The following is a 17,686-nucleotide window of genomic DNA, read 5'->3' as shown; positions in this document are numbered from 1 at the left end:
TTCTCACTGTCTCAGAAGCTTTTAGGAGCTTGTCTTAGTCCTGGTGGTGGTAAATCTCATTACAAGGTACCTTGGTATGGATCTGTGTTCCTCCGTTGTACCGGGTCCTTAGCATAGGGCTTTTCAATTTGGAAACATGTCATTTTGGTCTGGGTAATTTTCTGTTACAGTTTCTTTGATAATTTCCTTTCTTTGTTCTGAAATTCCTATTGATTAGATGTTGGTCCTCAGAAAACTGAGCTTCTAATGTTTTCTCTGTTTCTCTTTTCAAACTTGTTTTTATTTTTGTCTTTTTTTCTTTTTATTTTTTGGAGAATGGGGTCTCAGTATATTGCCCAGGCAGGTCTCAAACTCCTGGGCTCAAGTGATCCTCCTGCCTCCGCCTCCCAAAGTGCTAGGATTAGTGGTGTGGGCCACCGCACCTGGCCTCCTTGTTTCTCTTTTGTTCTATTTCTTTGTCCTTTGGTTCTGTTCAAGAGCCAATTTCCTTGACTTCATATGCCAGCCCTTCTACTAGCATTTTTATTTTGGATTATCTTATATTTTCTAGAGCTCTTTTTTTGTTGTTCCTTTCTTAGAGCCTCCTGTTCCACGAATGCAGTTGTCTTCTCTTAGAGTATAAGTTACAGAATTTCGGGGAGTTTTATCTGTTTCCTCTGAGTTTCTTTTTTCTTTTTATTTCTCTATTTCCTGTTGAAGGCTTTCCCCCAAATGCTAAGCCAGCCTTGGATATGTGCTTATGTTTGAGTCGGCTGCTCAAAATATTGGTTACCCTGTTTTCAAACAGGATAATTATGTTTTGAGTGTACTCAGAAGCTGCCTGAGGACTTAATTAAAACCAGCAGTATAGCAAAGTTAGGGATCTCATATTCTGGAGCAGAGATTTAAAAGTTTGTTTAAAAAAATCTATTCTCCTTAAAATCCTTTTATAAAACTTACAGTAAGAGACCTGCTGAAACAGAGAGGAGAGAACACATTCCCACACTTGGCCACCTCTTGATTCTCCTGGATACCATTAGGGGATAGTGAGTGCCAGTTCTCTGCCAACCCAGGATTAGGCCCTAAGGCTGCCGTAAAAAGGATCCCAGGAGAAAACTCAGGAATAAAAGTGGAGAAAGTGAGACATCTGACTAAAATGACTAGAAGCCCCCAGGAAGTAAAAAAGGAAAAAGAAACCGAGAAACCAGAAAAACCATCAGACCAGTTAATTCATCTTTGGAGTAACTGGAGATCCAAAGCTTCCTAAAAGATTAGAAATCTTCTGAATTTGAAGAGTTGAGGAAGAAGAATCATGAATGGCCTAAAGCAGTTGCCTAGTGTCTCACGCAGAAGGGCATGGAGAAGAACTGGCAGGAATGTCCCCAGATGGTGACAAGTTTGCAGGACTTTTACTGGACGACCCATGAGGCCACCCAGAGGCCCAGGAGCCAGCCCTGGCCCTGTCCTCATGGAAAGACTCTACGCAGGATTTTGGGATACAAATGGAAGGACAACATGTTTTCAGGTCCTGCCTGGGCAGATGCAGTTGTCCTTCCAGCTCTGCAGTTCCAAACCCAGGCCTGTGCCATCCCCATTCACTTTGAGGGGCCTCTGTGGGCTCCCCCACCCATGAGCTGTGTGCAGGATCCTCGGGTACCCAGAGGGTCGCCCTTGATCATGAACCCTGTGTGTGGTCAGCTCTAGGTCTGTTTCGTGCCTTTCCTCCAGCAGCCCCTAGCCTCTGGCAGCAGTGGCCGCTCTCTTCTGGTTCTGATCCAGGTCTTGAACTTGGGAGACAATTAGAACATGGATCGCAATTCTGTGTGAAAGCAACAGAATAATATAATCTATACACTGGCACATGACTCTTGGCCCAGCCCAATGTAATGAGAAATAAATGAATGACCATGACTTCAAAAGCAAAAAAAAAAAAAAAAAAAAAAAAACTGAGCAACCAGACAGATGTTCTGGAGGGCCCGAATTTGCCAGATCGCAACTGTGATCTATGAAGTGAAATAAGATCTTTATCACCATGAAAGAACATGAATGAAATAGAAAACTAATTGGAGACTCAAAACTTGTTTGAAAAGAGGCGCTATGTATAGGTGGGGGCATGTGCGGACTGGTGGGTTTCCCTGTCAATCAAGCAACTGGGTGGGGACCTGGCTCTCCAGGGATCCGTGCGTTCCTTCTGTCCTTCTGTGGTGCCATGTTCCCACTTCCCGTGGGAAGGGAGCAACTGGGCAGGGACCAGACTGCCCACTCTTCAATGTCTCCCTGTTCTCTACTCTGCGGCTCCTCCCTCCCCTCACTGTGTCTTTGTCCCTGCATCTGAGCCTGTGTGCCTCAGTTTCCCCAGACAGTAAATCTCCTGTCTCCGGCAGGGGTGGGTTGCCTGCCCCTTTGATCAGCTCCCCCTTGTCTTTCATTTAGGTATCAGGTAAATTGTCCCTTCCTCCTAGAAGCCTTTGCTGACCTACCCAGTTTTTATCAAATTCCTTCTTTATTGTTTTTCTTCACAGCCCTCACCATTTCTAGCTGTGTTTTTTTTTTTTTTTTTGAGACAGGGTCTCCCTCTGTTGTCCACACCAGAGTGCATTGGCACCATCACAGCCACTGCAGCCTCCACCTCAGCCTCCCAAGTAGCTGGGATATAGGTGAGCACCACCGTGCCTGGCTAATTTTTGTATTTTTTGTAGAGATGGGGTCTCACTTTGTTGCCCAGGCTAGACTCAAACTCCTAGACTCAAGTGATCCTCCTGCCTTGGCCTCCCAAAGTGCTGGGATTACAGACATGAGCCACTGCGCCTGACCTTCCAATGTTTTGTTATGAAAAAATTGCATTCTGAAGAGTTGGATGAATGGTACAGTGATTACCAGCATCCTCTCATAATAGGTTCTGCTATTAACAGTTGACCCCACTTGCCTCATCACCTCTCTCTCCACATATCCAGCCCTCTTATTTTTTCCGTGCAGTTCAAAGTAAATTGTAGACGTTGATACATCTCACTCCTAAACGTTTCAGCATGTGTTTCATTAAGCAGAGTGAAATGTATAAATCTCCACGGTACGATTGGATGAGTTTTGACAGGTGTATACATCTGGGTGATCCAAACACCTGTCATGAGTCACAACATTACCAGTGTCCTAAAAAGTTCCCTCATGTCTAGTTATTCCCAGTTTTCAGATTTGTCCATTGCGGCTGTGATGAGACTCTGGGGACCTCTCGCTGCCTGCTAGAAGCTTCCTCTCTACCCCGCGTACCAGATTCTCCTTCTTTGTCCCTTGCAGGAGCCTTGAACCTGGATAGTCCATGGCTGATGGTCTCTGTAGCTCACAGGCTGTACTGGCCACACCGAGCTGTGTTCCAAGCTGTCCTGGAGCTAACGCTGGGCAAGGCCTGGACCCTAAAGGACCTGGTGGTCAGCGTGGCCTGCAGGAGTCAGGGCCCCAACAGGGAAGGCAAGATCCAGGTTTACACCCCAGTTACCACCTACCTCCGGGTGAGCAGTGCTCGGCCCCCAACATATGTCTGGTCCCCTGCCACTGAGATCTTTTTCTGGTGCAGAGGTGGATAAAAGCTGAGGCCTGTGGGCAGATAGCAGCTCACAGATGTGTGAAGTCTGGCCCTCCCAGTGCCTACAACTATCAGAGTTTAGTTCCTAAGTGACGTAGAAGAATTAGACCTAAAAAAAGAAAATCTAGATTTCCCATATCTCTGCTTGGCAGCTGACGGGGAGAGAAATATAAAATAGGAAAGCAAGTCAAACAGGACTTTGGAAACAGATGGACATTCGGCTTTTGCCAAAAAAACAGAGTGAAAATTTCTAGGACGTAAGTCGGTTTGATGCCAACTACTGACTGTCATGATGTTGCTTCTCTGCACACATTTGGTGCAGAAGCAAGAACAGGTTTGGGAGAAAAGCCATGAGTGTCATCTGCAGGGCTGAGGGAGGCTGGCGGGTGGACTGTTTCCCCTGCACTGGGTGATGCGTGGATGTGGGGAAGGTCCGGGCCTTGATTGGGCTCATCCGAGGGCAGCACAGTCCCCTCTGAGGCAGGACTGGGTGGCACCAGGTTGGAGTCAAGGGCGGTGGTAATCTTAGGGACCGTGAGGAGGCCTCTGTGTAGCAGAGGATGCCAAGACAGGAGAGTGAGGTGCGGTCGACTAGCCAGCCCCTGCCCTTCACCCAACCAGAGGGCCTGGCGGCCTGGCCCATGGTGGTGGCAGTGGAGGTGCCGGCAAGTGTCCACATCCTGGAGATGCCAGATTTGCTGATGGACTAGTGGTGAGGAAGGAGTGAAGGAAAGGAAATAAATGGCTCTGAGGTCTTGGCCCAAGCATCTGGCGGGATGGAAGTGCCATCCTAGGAAATGGGGAAGTGGATCGTGGGGAACTGAGGATCAGTGACATGAGACAAAGTGTTATGAAGTTCTGGTGTTGGGTTGGAGGCTCAGCCACGCCCAAACCCTGTCTTGTCCTTGTCACTTCTCCTTGTGAGACCCCTGAGTTGTGTGAACAAAGGATGGTGGCCAACAGGGAACCATCCCATGCAGGGCTTGTGCCAGGGTGGTGGCTGCAAATGGCCTACCTCCCCCAGCTCCAAAACGAGCCAGATCACACCCAGCTCTTCCTAGGACTCCCGAAGACCATGGTGATGGTGCAGGGAGAGAAGGCCACCTGCCAGCATGTGCCCTTCAGGGTAGAGACACCCTGGCTACTAGTAATCGCAGCCCAGCGAGATCAGATTCCCTCCCCAAACTGAAGAGGAGGAAAGGAAATTATTTCTGCTCAGGGTTGGGGCAACAGAGAGGAGTTTTTCTTCTTGTCTCAAGGCCCTGTAGAGAAAACTAGCCTACCTGCACCAGTCAGGTTAGGCCTCAGAGAAATGGCATTGAAGGGGTTTTGAGGGATGAAGAGGAGTTCACCAAGCAGGAAAGAGATGAAAGGGTATCCCAGGGGGAGGAAATAGGGTGTGCAAAGGCCTTGGTCCCCCTCCTCACCTCATTGCAGGTTTCCACAGTGACAGTCTTGGCACAGAGCCTCTTCCACAGCTGGAGCGAACTCGAGTCAGCCTGGAACGCGGCAGTGCAGGGAGAGATCCATGCTGAGAACAGCCAGGACCGTAAGATCCTGAACTGCTGGTTGAAAGGCCCCCAGCAGGAGCTAAACCTAACAGCGGCCTACAGGCACCTGGAGGGGGTAAGAGCCCAGGAGGCCCGTGCAGCCAAGAGACCACCGAATCCCTCACCTGGGTCTCCTACCTCTCTCCCTGCTTGGGATGGAAAAGGGCTTTGTGCTACTGGCTTGGCCTGTGACATTGGGCCTCTTGGAGCCTCTATTTCTCTCTCTCTTTCCTTTTCCTTTTTCCTTTTCCTTCTTTTCTTATATATTCTTTGACAGTTTCATTCTGTTGCCCAGGCTGGAGTTCAGTGATGCTGTCATAGCTCACTGCAGCCTCGAACGTCTGGACTTAAAGGATCCTCCCCGCTCAGTCTCCCAAGTAGTTAGAACTATAGGCACATGCCACCCATGCCACCATGCATCACTGACTTTTGTTTGTTTGTTTGTTTGTTTTGTTTTAGCAGACACGAGGTATTGCTGTTTCCCAGGCTGGTCTTAAAGCCCTGGGCTCAAGTTACCCTCCCATCTCAGCCTCCCAAAGTGCTGGGATTACAGGCATGAGCCACCATGCCCAGACAGGCTTTAGTTTCTTGGCCTGTGAAATGGACCCTGGTCACTTTAGCACAGATCCAGGAGCAAAGCTTGGCATCCTTTAGCTGAGAAGTCCAAGTTCTTTGTTCCCCCTAGGTACCTAGGGAGGTCTAGCCGTGGTGGTACGCCGGTGGGATCCTGTGGTCTGATCAGGGTGGAGGCTATGGCCCAGTTCAGTAGCTGTTCTCGGATAGTCATTTCTGGGGGTGATGGGCAGGTTGTGGGGGGCTACCCTTTGCTTTCCTGCAAGGCAGGTCTGCAGCTTGGTCCTGCTGGCCCGTCCCTCTCTTCAGCCTGGATCTTGTTGCAGCCCCGGAAGACCCAGGTGTCGCTCACGGCTCTGCGGACTGGTGCCCAGGGCCAGCCTCTGGGCCTGCAGTTGGAGGGAGAGCTGGAGGAGCTGAGGCAAGACAGGATGTTGTACCAGAAACGGGGGACCTTGCTCCTTAGGTGCGTGCACCCCTTCTCCTCAGCTGACACCCCTGCACATTTCTCCTTCTCCAGCATGGAGGGTCCCCAGGGGGAAAAGGATGGGCAGAGCTACCTGGAGAATCCCTGCTGACTTGCTGGGGCCCAGATGGAACCCAAATCCCAGAGAAGAGCCACCTCCCCTGAAAGCTCACACATTCCTCGCCCCCTCCATTAGTTGCTGAGGTGGGAGCAGAAGTTAGAGTCTCGTCATCCTAGCCTGGAGCTTGCTTGGGGAGTCTTCTCATTTCCTAGAGACAGAGCTCATTAAAAAGCAGTTCCCTGTGTGCAGGGAACAGCACGAGGTTGGGACGAGCCGAACCATCTTGGACTCCAGGCTATGCATTGAGCAGCTGTGTGGCCTTAGTTAAGTCACCTACAGCCTAAACAGCAGCAGTGATGACAAAGGAACAGCAGCATCGTTTGTAGAGTGTTCGTTCTTGTTTTTATCCTGTTTACATTCATTGAGCACATGCTATGGACCAAGTGCTCTTCTGGGCATGTGGAAAATGGCAGAGAACTGGAGCGTCAGAAACCTTTGCCCTTGGGGAGCTTGCGTTCATTTCGTGTATGTTATTTTTAATCCCAACCACTGTGTCCGATCAGTATTATTTTAGCCTCCGTTTTACAGATGGGGAAAGTGAGGCACAGAGCAGTCAAGTCCTTTTCCCAAGGTCACACAGCTAGTGAAAGACCGTGCCTGGATTCTAGTCCCAGTCTGTGTGACACCAGATGCTGTGTGTCGTCTATCCCCTTGGGTCTTTGCTGTCAAATGGCGACGGGGACCCCAGCCATGCCCACTTCGCTGACGCAGTGAGGTAGTGAAGGGTTCTGGATGCCAAATTGTAAAGCACAGGGCTGCCAGGTGTCCTGATGTTCTCTTCTCTGTGGCAGAGTCTTAATTCTGCAAGCTCGTGACAGGCCCAGGCTGAGACCGTGGGGCACAATTGTCCCCCGACACTGCCAGCTGCTTTAATGGCTTTGACCTGTTTTTCCCTCTGCACACCAGGCACCCCTTGCACCTGCCCATCCCGCAGAGCCTCCTCCTGCAGGAGACCTTCACGGCTGATAGGCGACACCAGCGCTATTCCCTGGAGACTAGGGTTGTCCTGAATGGCCGAGAGGAAACCCTGCAAACCGTGGTCCTGGGCTGCCAGGCCGGACACCCCTATGTGAGTGGGTCCAGGGCATAGCCGGGAAGGGGCCTGAGAGCCAGAGGAAGGCCCCAGCTGCCTCCTCACTCCTTGCATGTGTGTGTACATGTATGTGGTTGTCCCTCCCAGGTCTGTGCAGGTCTGACACATCCATATGATGGCAAAGTCATCCCCAGGAACACAGAGGGGTGCCTGGTTACTTGGAATCAGACGGTAAGAGTGGAGACCCCAGAGACCTTTGCACCCCACTCAGCCCTGGTTCAAGTTGCTATCATCTCTCGGTAGGATTAAAAACATGTTATCTGGGCTGAGTGCAGTGGCTCACACCTGTAATCTTAGCTACTCAGGAGGCTGAGGTGGGAAGATGGCTTAAGACCAGGAGTTTGAGATCCGTCTGGGCAACGTATGGAAACCCCGTTTCTACAAAAGAAAAAAAAAATTTGTTTCATTAGCCAGGCATGGTGGCATGTGCTTGTAGTCCCAGTTACTGGGGAGGCTGAGGCAGGAGGATCTGATTAAGCCCAAGAAGTTGAGGCTTCAGTGAGCCATGATTGCACCATTGCATTCCAGCCTGGGCAACAGAGCAAGACTCAGACACCACTCCCCGGCCCCCGAACCACACACACACACAAAGTTCTCCTGGACAGGTGTGGTGGCTCATACCTGTAATCCTAGCACTTTGGGAGGCCAAGGCGGGAGGGCAGATCACCTGAGGTCAGGAGTTCGAGACCACCCTGGCTAACATGGTGAAACCCCGTGTCTACTAAAAATATAAAAACTAGCTGGGCGTGGTGGTGGGTACCTGCAGTCCCAGCTACTCCGGAGGCTGAGGCAGGAGACCCCAGGAGGTGGAGGTTGCAGTGAGCCGAGATCGCGCCACTGCACTCCAGCCCGGGCCACAGAGTGAGACACTGCCTCAAAAAAAAAAAAAAAAAAAAAAAAAAAAAAGGTTTACCTGCCTGGGTTCTGTTTCATTTGGTCCTCCCTAGTACAGTCTATGTGACAGTCAGAGGGAGATTTTCTAAAGGCCAGCACAACCCTGCCACCCACATGCTCTCAAACTCTGACAGCCCCTCTCGGGATAAAGCCCCAGTCCTGTCCCCTCAGCCCTGCTTCGTGGCCTGCATCCGCCTCATCCAGCCTCTTTGCATTTCCTCGCCTGGCTCTTTCCTGCCTTGGGACCTCTGCATGTCCTGTGTGCCTGGAGCCGTCACCCTCTCCTTCAGCTTTGCTTCCTCCCTTCTACTCATCTTTTAGGATTGAGCTCAAGCATCCTCTCGCCTGACCCCCAGACCACCTCACACACACCCCTGCTTACCCTAGCGATGCCTTATATCTTTTTCTTTCCTTTTTTTTTTTTTTAGAGAAAGAGTCTCACTTTGTCACCCAAGCCGTAGTGTAGTGGTGCAGTCTCAGCTCACTGCAACCTCTGCCTCCTAGGTTCAAGTGATTCTCCTGCCTCAGCCTCCCAGGTAGCTGGGATTACAGACGTGCATTCCCACTCCTGGCTAATTTGTGTATTTTTAGTAGAGACTGGGTTTTACCATGTTGGCCAGGCTGGGATCAAACTTCTGACTTCAAGTGATCTGCCCGCCTTGGCCTCCCAAAGTGCTGGGATTACCGCTGCACCCAGCTTGCCCTTTATCTTTTGCCTTTAGTACCTATTACAAATCCCAGTTCTTTTTTTTTTTTTTAAGACAAAGTCTCGCTCTGTCACCCAGGCTGGAGTGCAGTGGCACAATCTCAGCTCACTGTAGCCTTGTCCTCCTAGGCTTAAGTGATCCTCCCACCTCAGCCTACCAAGTAGCTGGGACTACAGGCACACACTACCCCCACACCTGGTTATTTTTTATTTTTATTTTTAGTAGAGACAGAGTCTTGCTATATTGCCCAGGCTGGTCTTGAACTCCTGGACTCTAAGCGATCCTACCATCTTGGCCTCCAAAATGCTGAGATTATAGGTGTGAACCACCGTACCTGGCCCCAGTTCTATTTTTGTGTGATTCATCAATCCCTGGCTCGTCTGCTAATCTGGAAAGCTCATGATCTCCATGAGTACTTTACCACCGTAGCCACAGGGCTTGGTATACAGTAGGTGCTCAATGAATACTTGCTGCCATGATGCTGTTTAACACCTGTTGCATGCCAGGATCCAGAGCAGAGGTCAACAAACTTTTCTGGAAAGAACCAGATAGTAACTAGTTTAGGCTTCATGGGCCACATGGTTCAGATCTTGTTGACTCATAACTGTCGTTACAATTCAAGAGCACGGTGAATAATACGTAATGAATGGGCGTGGCTGTGTCCCAACAGGGCTTCACTTGCAAAAACAGGCCACATTTAGACCAGGGGCTGTAGTTGCTGGCCCCTGACTTAGAGGGTCTTTTTTGAGGCAGGGTCTTGCTGTGTCACCCAGGCTGGAGTGCAGGGGCACGATCATGGCTCACTCACTGCAGCATTGACCTCCCAAGCTCAAGTGATCCTCACACCTCAGCCTCCTAAGTAGCTGAGACCACAAGTGTGCACCACCACACCCAGCTCATTTTAAAATGTGTTGTAGAGATGGAGGTCTCACTATGTTTCCCAGGCTGGTCTTGATCTGTTGGATTCAGGGGATCCTCCTGCCTCACCTTCCAAAGTGCTGGGATTAGGCCAGGTGTCGTGGCTCACACATGTAATCCCAGCATTTTGGGAAGCCAAGGTGGGTGGATCACTTGAGGTCAGGCATTCGAGACCAGCCTGGCCAACATGGTAAAACCCCATCTCTACTTAGAAAACTATAAAAATTGGCTGGGCATAGTGACAGGTGACTGTAATCCCAACTACTCGGGAGGCTGAGGCTCAAGAATCACTTGAACCTGGGAGGCGGAGGTTGCAGTGAGCCAAGATCCCACCACTACACTCCAGCCTGGGTGACAGAGAGAGACTTGGTCTCAAAAAAAGTGTTGGGATTACAGATAAGAGTCACCACACCTGGCTGAGGGTCTTGACATGTGGCTCCCTAGGGGTGAAACTTGTTTTTGCCTGTGTGTCCTTGGCAAATTATTTCATGTCTCTGGACCTGAGTTTTCTTGTGTGCAGAATGGGAGCAGCAGTGCTTATCTCTACACAGTGGCTGTGAGGATTACAGTGTAGTGTTGTAAAATGCCTACTAGAACCCTATCCAGGTCTTCTTCCTGACACCTCTAGGAGGAGTTGATATTCTGGGAAAGCACCGTATTTTTCAGCAAGCATTTATGGAGCATCTACTGTGTACAAGGAAGATAGTCATTGTTTCTCTCTCTCTCTCTTTTTTTTTTTTTTTTTTTTTAGACAGAGTCTCACTCTGTTGTCCAGGCTGGAGTTTGGAGTGCAGTGACTTGATCTCAGCTCACCACAACTTCCACGTCCCAGATTCATGCACAGACCCCTCCCATCATTTTTTTTTTTTTTTTTTTTTTTTGAGACTGAGGATCAAGTCTCGCTCTGTTGCCCAGGCTAGGGTGCAGCTGCGCGATGTTGGCTCATTGCAACCTCTGCCTCCTGGGTTCAAGTGATTCTCCTGCCTCAGCCTCCTGAGTAGCTGGGATTACAGGTGCCCACGATCACACCCGGCTAATTTTTGTACTTTTAGTAGAGATGGGGTTTCTGCATGTTGGCCAGGCTGGTCTCGAGCTCCTGACCTCAGGTGATACCCCCCACCTCAGCCTCCCAAAGTGCTGGGATTACAGCTATGAACCACCTCGCCTGGCCGTTTCTCTTTGCAAGATACACAACAGCCCCTGGGAAGGAGGGTGAACCAGGCAGCTGTTGAGCATTGAGACCCACCCTTCTTGGGGGCTCCCTTCATCATTAGTTAAACGAGGCTGCGTGTGGCTCCCTGGGGATAAGGTAGTACAGTTATTGGAGCTTCTAGGGAGAAACAAACGGCAGGATGACAGCCTCAGACACCTGCAGAAGTGGCTCCCGATGGTGTTTGCTGTTTCTTAAACCGGAGATTGCAGAGCTGGCGCCATGGGCCAAATTCAACCTGCAGATGGGTTTTGTTTGGTCTGCTTAGCATTTAACTTTTTTAAGGAAATTAATTGCTACCATTGAAAATCAGAAGATTTTGAGTAAAATCCAGATTTCCAGGGTTTATAAGAAGAAAATCAGACGGTGTGACCACACCAGGCCTCAAATCCCAGCTGACAACAACAGGCTCTGACTGAGTAAATGGCAGTCGTTTAGTTTCATATAATTTGGCTGTCTGCTCTTTTTAAAACCGTGTCTAGGCTGGGCGAGATGGCTTACGCCTGTAATACTAGCACTTTGGGAGGCTGAGGCAAGGCAGATCATTTGAGGTCAGGAGTTCGAGACCAGCCTGACCAACGTGATGAAACCCCCATCCCTACTAAATACAAAAAAAATCAGCCAGGCATGGTGGCGGGCGCCTGTAATCCCAGTTACTCAGGAGGCTGAGGCAGGAGAATCGCTTGAACCTGGGAGGTGGAGGTTGCAGTGAGCCGAGATCATGCCACTGCACTCCAGCCTGGGTGACAGAGCGAGACTGTCTCTAAAATAAAATAAAATATAAAATAAAATAAAATAAGCTGTTTAATGACATACATTTTTCTCCCCTCTTGGACCCTTATTTCCCTTCCTCCATCTTGGTTCTAAAGTAAAGCCGAGCACCCTTTAAAGATGCACTGCAATGATAAAGCTCCTTGGCAGGCATTTTTAACTTCTAAGTCAACACGGGTAGGAAAAGATGGCAACGTGCTACTGTGTACTTGGCCTGTGGCAGAAGCTAAATGGTTGTTGAGTGAATAAATGATGGAGTAATTGTGTATTAGTTTGCTGTGGCTGCCATAACAAATCGCTGCAATCTTAGTGGTTTAAAACGCCACAGATTTTACAGTTTTGGAATTCAGAAGCCGAAAATGGATCTCACATGGCTAAAATCAAGGTGTTAGCAGGGCTGTGTTCCTTCTGGAGGCTCCAGAGGAGAGTCCATTTCCTTTCCTTTTCCAGCTTGTGGAAGCTGCCTGCATGCCTTGGCTCATGGCCCCTTCTTCCACCTTCAAAGCCAACAGCGTGGCATCTTCCAGGCTCTGTGTGACTCTGACCCTCCTGCCTCCCTCTCATAGGATCCCTGTGATTACTTTAGGGCCACCCGGATAACCTCCTCCTGTCAAGATCTTCAATCCAGTCACACTGCAAAGTCTCTTTTGCCATGAAAGGTCCCATATTGACAGGTTCCAGTGATGAGGACATGGATGTCATTGTGGGATGAGTGTTCTTCTGCCAGCTCCACTATGAATTACTCATTCTTTCACTCTAGCACAGCTTTGACCTTGGGGTTTCAGGTTGTAACTAGTGATTCTGCATTTGTCCAAATATTTATTGAGCACCTGCTACATGCTAAAACCTGTGCTAAGTATTAGGAATACGGCAATGAACAAATAGACTACTCCCAAGGCACTTTCTTTGAACAAGACACAATCACATTTGTTCCATCAAGCCCACCCTGCTAATCTTACCTTTAGGCACTGGAGTTTACCATTCCTGTGTACCCAACCCCACTTCCTGCCCTATAAGTAGAAGAGTATAGACTGCTCCATAACCCATCAATTTTTGGACCACTTTCTTCTGACCACTGGATTCCCAGGGTGGCTTCTGCAGGCACGTAGAGATGGGACGAGACCTCTCTCAGTGCCTCTGGTTCTCACACACCCAGGCTAAGAACAGGGAGGTCGAGGCCACTTTGAAAGTCAACCGGAAAGTTGTCCTGCACTTGAAGGGTTTGCTTCATGACAGATCTCAGCGTGGGGAAATCCGGCACAGCGTGGCCCTGGACTTGGCCCATTCCTACCAGGTACGGGTCCCCAGGTTGGGCAGACCCTGGTTTGTGCCCTCCACACACAGCTTGGCTGTTAGCGGAAGTCAAGGGTGTTGTCTGTTTCTTCCCAGCTGAGCTTCCCCCAGGCCCTGAGCTTGGATGGGGGCATCATCTTTAGACAGAGTCCCCAAGGAATATTCAACTTTGGCATGGATGCACGAGCTGCCGTCAACCACAACGTCACATCCCAGGTCAGGAGACTGAGTCCTGCTCCCTTGCCGAGGGAGGCTGGGTCTTAATAACCTTTAGTGAAGGTGCCCTGTATGAGATGTCTGAGGAGGTGGCAGGAGACATGACCCTGGGGAGCCAACAGCACAGCCCTTATTTTGGCAGTGTGTGTGTGATTAGTCAGGATGCATGGACTGTTGTTGTAAACAAATGTTTGGCTCTTTGTGAAAGGCCAATGTTCATGTGCAGTTCAGCCTGGCTCTGCTCCATGCAGTCTCTCAGGATCCAGGCCTCCCCACCTTGTGGCTCTGCCCTGGCAGGCAGATGGAGGGACAGAGAGTGGAGAATTAGGCAGGAGGTTTTTATGGGCCAGACCCATAAGTAGAAAGGTCATTCCTGCCTGGGTTCTCATCACATGATCCCACCTAGCTGCAAGGGAGGCTGGGAAATGTAGTTTTAGCTATATGTCCCGGAAGAAAAGGAAATGCAGTTTGGTGAATATATAGCGGCCATTGTAGGTATATTTACTCATTCAGGGCTGTTCATTTGTTCATCCATGGACGTGTTCATTCATGTGCATTCATTCAGCATGGATGGGTTGTATCTCTGCTGGGTGACTCTGTCCCCATCTCTGTTCCCGTCTCTGAGGAGCTTTCAATCTAGTGGGCTTTTAGTGTTATATAAGTTCAAGTTCAATTCCCAGTTCCACTGTTAACGAGCTGTGTAACCTTGGGTGAATTACTGAATCCCACTGAGCCTCAGTTTTGCTAGCTGAGAAATGGGATGGTAACAGCAACCCAGCAAAGCAGTGTTGAGGATTAAATGAGGCGGTCATTGTGAACCTGGTAGCACAGTGCCTGGTTCACGGTCACGGTCAAGTAGAAGGTGGTGTGGCTGTGGGAGGCATGAGCAGGCACCATGGCAGGGAGTAGGGGGTCCCAGAGTGGTCTTCCCAGCCCCCCATCCAAGACGTCACTTCCTAAGCAACCTTTTACTGTAGCACAGCCTGAGTAAGACTGAGGGCTGAAGAACATTGAGGGAGGACAGAAGTTTCTGGTTTGAGCTTTGGGAATATTCTGGGATGCATTTGCCCAGTAGCCACCTCCTAGGGTTCTGCATCTCTCTCTCTGTTCCCTCTGACCGCTCTTCAACTCTCCCTGCAACAGGCCTCGGTCCAGCTGAATGGATCTGACTCCGACTTTGCATTTCTCTTCCGGCTCACGCATCCCCACGGACCAACACTTCCTCCAAACTTCCAGGTATGGACGTTGCTCCCTTGGAGATGACCTTGACTCGCCTGCCAAGGGTTGTCTCTGAGCAGCTGGCCTACTGGGAGATGGGCGGAAGGAAGGCAGGATGGGGGACCGAGGGAGGGAGGCCACACTTGCAATGTTGTGCTTAGCCAAACAGCCCCTGCAGAATCAAGAACAGATGGCAGGGAGGTTTCCACATCCATCATTTGGAAGTGATGGTCTAGGCTGAAGGGGGTGAAGGATCGTATTTCACTCTTGAAAATGGACAGAAACAGAGTTTTCCTTCAAACTCTGCCCTGTATTTGGGCTTGGGAGAAGCCGTGTAATCCTTCAAGAGGGCTTTGTTGACCCGGGTATTTTGGAGGTAGAGAAAGACATCCAGGTGGGAGCCCTGTCCCCCCACCAAATTTGTGGCTTCATTGAGCAGGCTGTGCATGGTGTGTGCACAGGAATTAGGGGGTGGCTAATTCAAGGATGTGGAGGTGTAAACAGGAAATCCTGACAGGGATGAGGCCCTCAGAAGACGTGGGGCAGACCTTTAATTTGATAGCAATAAAAAAAATTAGAGGTGGGGTCTCACTATGTTGCCCAGGCTGGTTTTAAACTCTTGGCCCCAAGCTGTCTTTCTGCTTCAACCTTCCAAAGTGCTAAGATTACAGGCATGAGCCACTGCACCTAGCCTGATAGCATTTTAAAATTTCTTTTGAGACAGGATCTCACTCTGTTGGCTGGGCTGAAGTGCAGTGGCATAATCACGGCTCACTTCAGCCTTGACTACCTGGGGTCAAGCAGTCCTCCCACCTCAGCCTCCTGAGTAGCTGGTACCACAGGCACGTGCCACAACACCCAGCTAATTTTTGTACTTTTTTTTTTTTTTGGCAGAGACAGGGTCTCGCTATGTTGCCCAGCCTGGCCTTGAGCTCCTGGGCTCAAGCGACCCTCTTCCCTTGGCCTCCCAAGGTGCTGGGATTATAGGCATGAGCCACTGCCCCTAGCCCTGATAGCATTTTTTTAAACACCTGCTGTTCATTCCCTGTGTATTGGGTTTTAGAAAGTTGAATGGAGCCCGAGAATGGCTCTGAATGGCTGAATGGAGGGAACTGCTTATTCTTAGAGGCATGAGCTTTCACAGGTTGATGTCCCTGAAGTCAGTCTGTAGCTTCACATTGACACAGGTCGCCGTTTCACTAGCAACCTTTTGCTTTTGTGGAGTTCCCTGAGATCACGGCCCATTTGAGAGCTGCTGGCATCTTAGATTGGAGGAAATGTCATCATATTAACCATTTGTTCCAGGAGCTGATGTCTGTGGAATGATTGCGTGGCAGGCTCTGTTCTAAACCCTCTTTGTGGATTATCTAATGGTTGCCTCATGATGCTGTTGTTGGGGGTGTGGAGCACTGTTGTACCATTTTGTGGGTGAGGCTCTGAGATTTAGAGAGGTGGTATGACTTGCCCAAGATCATGGAGCTTACCAGTGGAACATCTTGGGTGGGAACCCAGGCATTCTGGTTTCAGAACCCATGTGATCGATCCCCCGAACTCATCGGGGAGTGGGAGTGGGTTACCCTGGAAGCTTGGATGCTGGGTCATCTAATGAGTGCAAACATTATTATCATTAGTATTTTTTGAGACCGAGTCTCGCTCTGTCACCCAAGCTGGAGTGCCGTGGCATGATCTCGGCTCACTGCAACCTCTGCCTCCCGGGTTCAAGCGATTCTAGTGCCTCCGCCTCCCAAGTAGCTGGGATTACAGGCATGTGCCACCACACCCAGCTAATTTTTTGTATTTTTAGTAGAGATGGGATTTTGCTACGTTGGCCAGGCCGGTCTTGAGCTGCTGACCTCAAATGATCCGCCTGCCCCCGGCCTTCCAAAGTGCTCGGATTACTGGTGTGAGCTACTGTGCCCAGCTCAAACATTAATTTTAAGTTTAATTTTTAAGACACGGTCTTACTCTGTCACCCAGGCTGGAGAGCAGTGACATGATCATGGCTCACTGCAGCCTCCCCCTCCCAGGCTCCAGCCATCCTTTCACCACAGCCTTCTGAGTAGCTGGGACTACAGGTGCACGCCACCACGCTCAGCTAATGTTTTAATTTTTTGTGGAGATGCGGGTATTGCTCTGTTGCTCAGGCTGGTCTCAACTCTTGGCCTTCAGCAATCCTCCTGCCTTGGTCTCCAAAGTGCTGGGGTTACAGGTGTGAGTCATCATGCCCTGCCAGTCTATGGATTTTGACAGATTCATATAATGTCATGGATCTGCCGTTACGGCATCATTCAGAACAGTTTCCCTGCCCTAAAAAATCCTCTGGGTTCTACCTTTTCATCCCTCCTCCTACACTCCACCCCCTGGCAACCACTGATCTTAGAGTCTGTGGTTTTGCCTTTTTCCAGAATGTCATAGAGTTGGAATACAGTATGCAGCCTTTTCAGATGGACTTCTTTCACTTAGTAACATACATTTAAGTTTCCTCCATGTCTTTTTCAGCTTAATAGCTCATTTTATATTAGCACTAGATAATATTCCATTGTCTGGGTGTATCATGTTTTATTCAGCAGTTCATCTATGGAGGCACCAGGCATTCTTTTAAAACCTTTCCAGGCCAGGCATGGTGGCTCACACCTGTAATGCCAGCACTTTGGGAGGTCGAGGCAGACAGATCACCTGAGGTCAGGAGTTCGAGACCACCCTGGGAAACATGGTGAAACACCATCTCTACTAAAAATACAAAAAAAAAAAAATTAGCTGGGCATGGTGGTGGGCGCTTGTAATCCCAGCTACTCGGGAGGCTGAGGCAGGAGAATCGCTTGAACCTGGGAGACAGAGGTTGCAGTGAGCCGAGATCGCGCCACTGCACTCCATCCTGGGTGACACAGCGAGACTCTGTCTCAGAAAAGAAAAGACAAAAAACAAAAACAAAACTTTTCCTGTGATTGTAATGCACAGGCTGGATTGAGAACCATGGGGCTAAACCTGCTTTGCAGATGAGGAAACTGAGGCCCAGATCAGTAAAGGGGGAGGCTCAGGTCCCTTGGAGCTGGTGGAGTCTTGGGCCTCTCTGCTCCCACCCTCCACTGCTCCCCTCCAC

At 49.8% G+C, this 17,686-nt stretch overlaps 1 protein-coding gene across 1 annotated transcript in view; it reads left to right on the top strand.

Moving 5' to 3' along the window:
- LOC129016364 (uncharacterized) overlaps positions 1 to 17,686 on the top strand; it is a 154,094-nt gene that overhangs the window by 73,197 nt on the left and 63,211 nt on the right. Inside the window, 8 exon segments of the mRNA XM_063654026.1 lie at positions 3,271 to 3,482; positions 4,994 to 5,182; positions 6,006 to 6,145; positions 7,173 to 7,335; positions 7,447 to 7,530; positions 13,016 to 13,153; positions 13,249 to 13,368; positions 14,512 to 14,604. Coding sequence (XP_063510096.1) covers positions 3,271 to 3,482; positions 4,994 to 5,182; positions 6,006 to 6,145; positions 7,173 to 7,335; positions 7,447 to 7,530; positions 13,016 to 13,153; positions 13,249 to 13,368; positions 14,512 to 14,604 — 1,139 coding nt within the window.

This window comes from Pongo pygmaeus, chromosome 18 (genome assembly GCF_028885625.2).
Source record: "Pongo pygmaeus isolate AG05252 chromosome 18, NHGRI_mPonPyg2-v2.0_pri, whole genome shotgun sequence".
Classification (NCBI taxonomy): Eukaryota; Metazoa; Chordata; class Mammalia; order Primates; family Hominidae; genus Pongo; species Pongo pygmaeus.
Note: the sequence above shows the minus strand (reverse complement) of the source record. Positions and strands in the feature narration are given on the sequence as shown.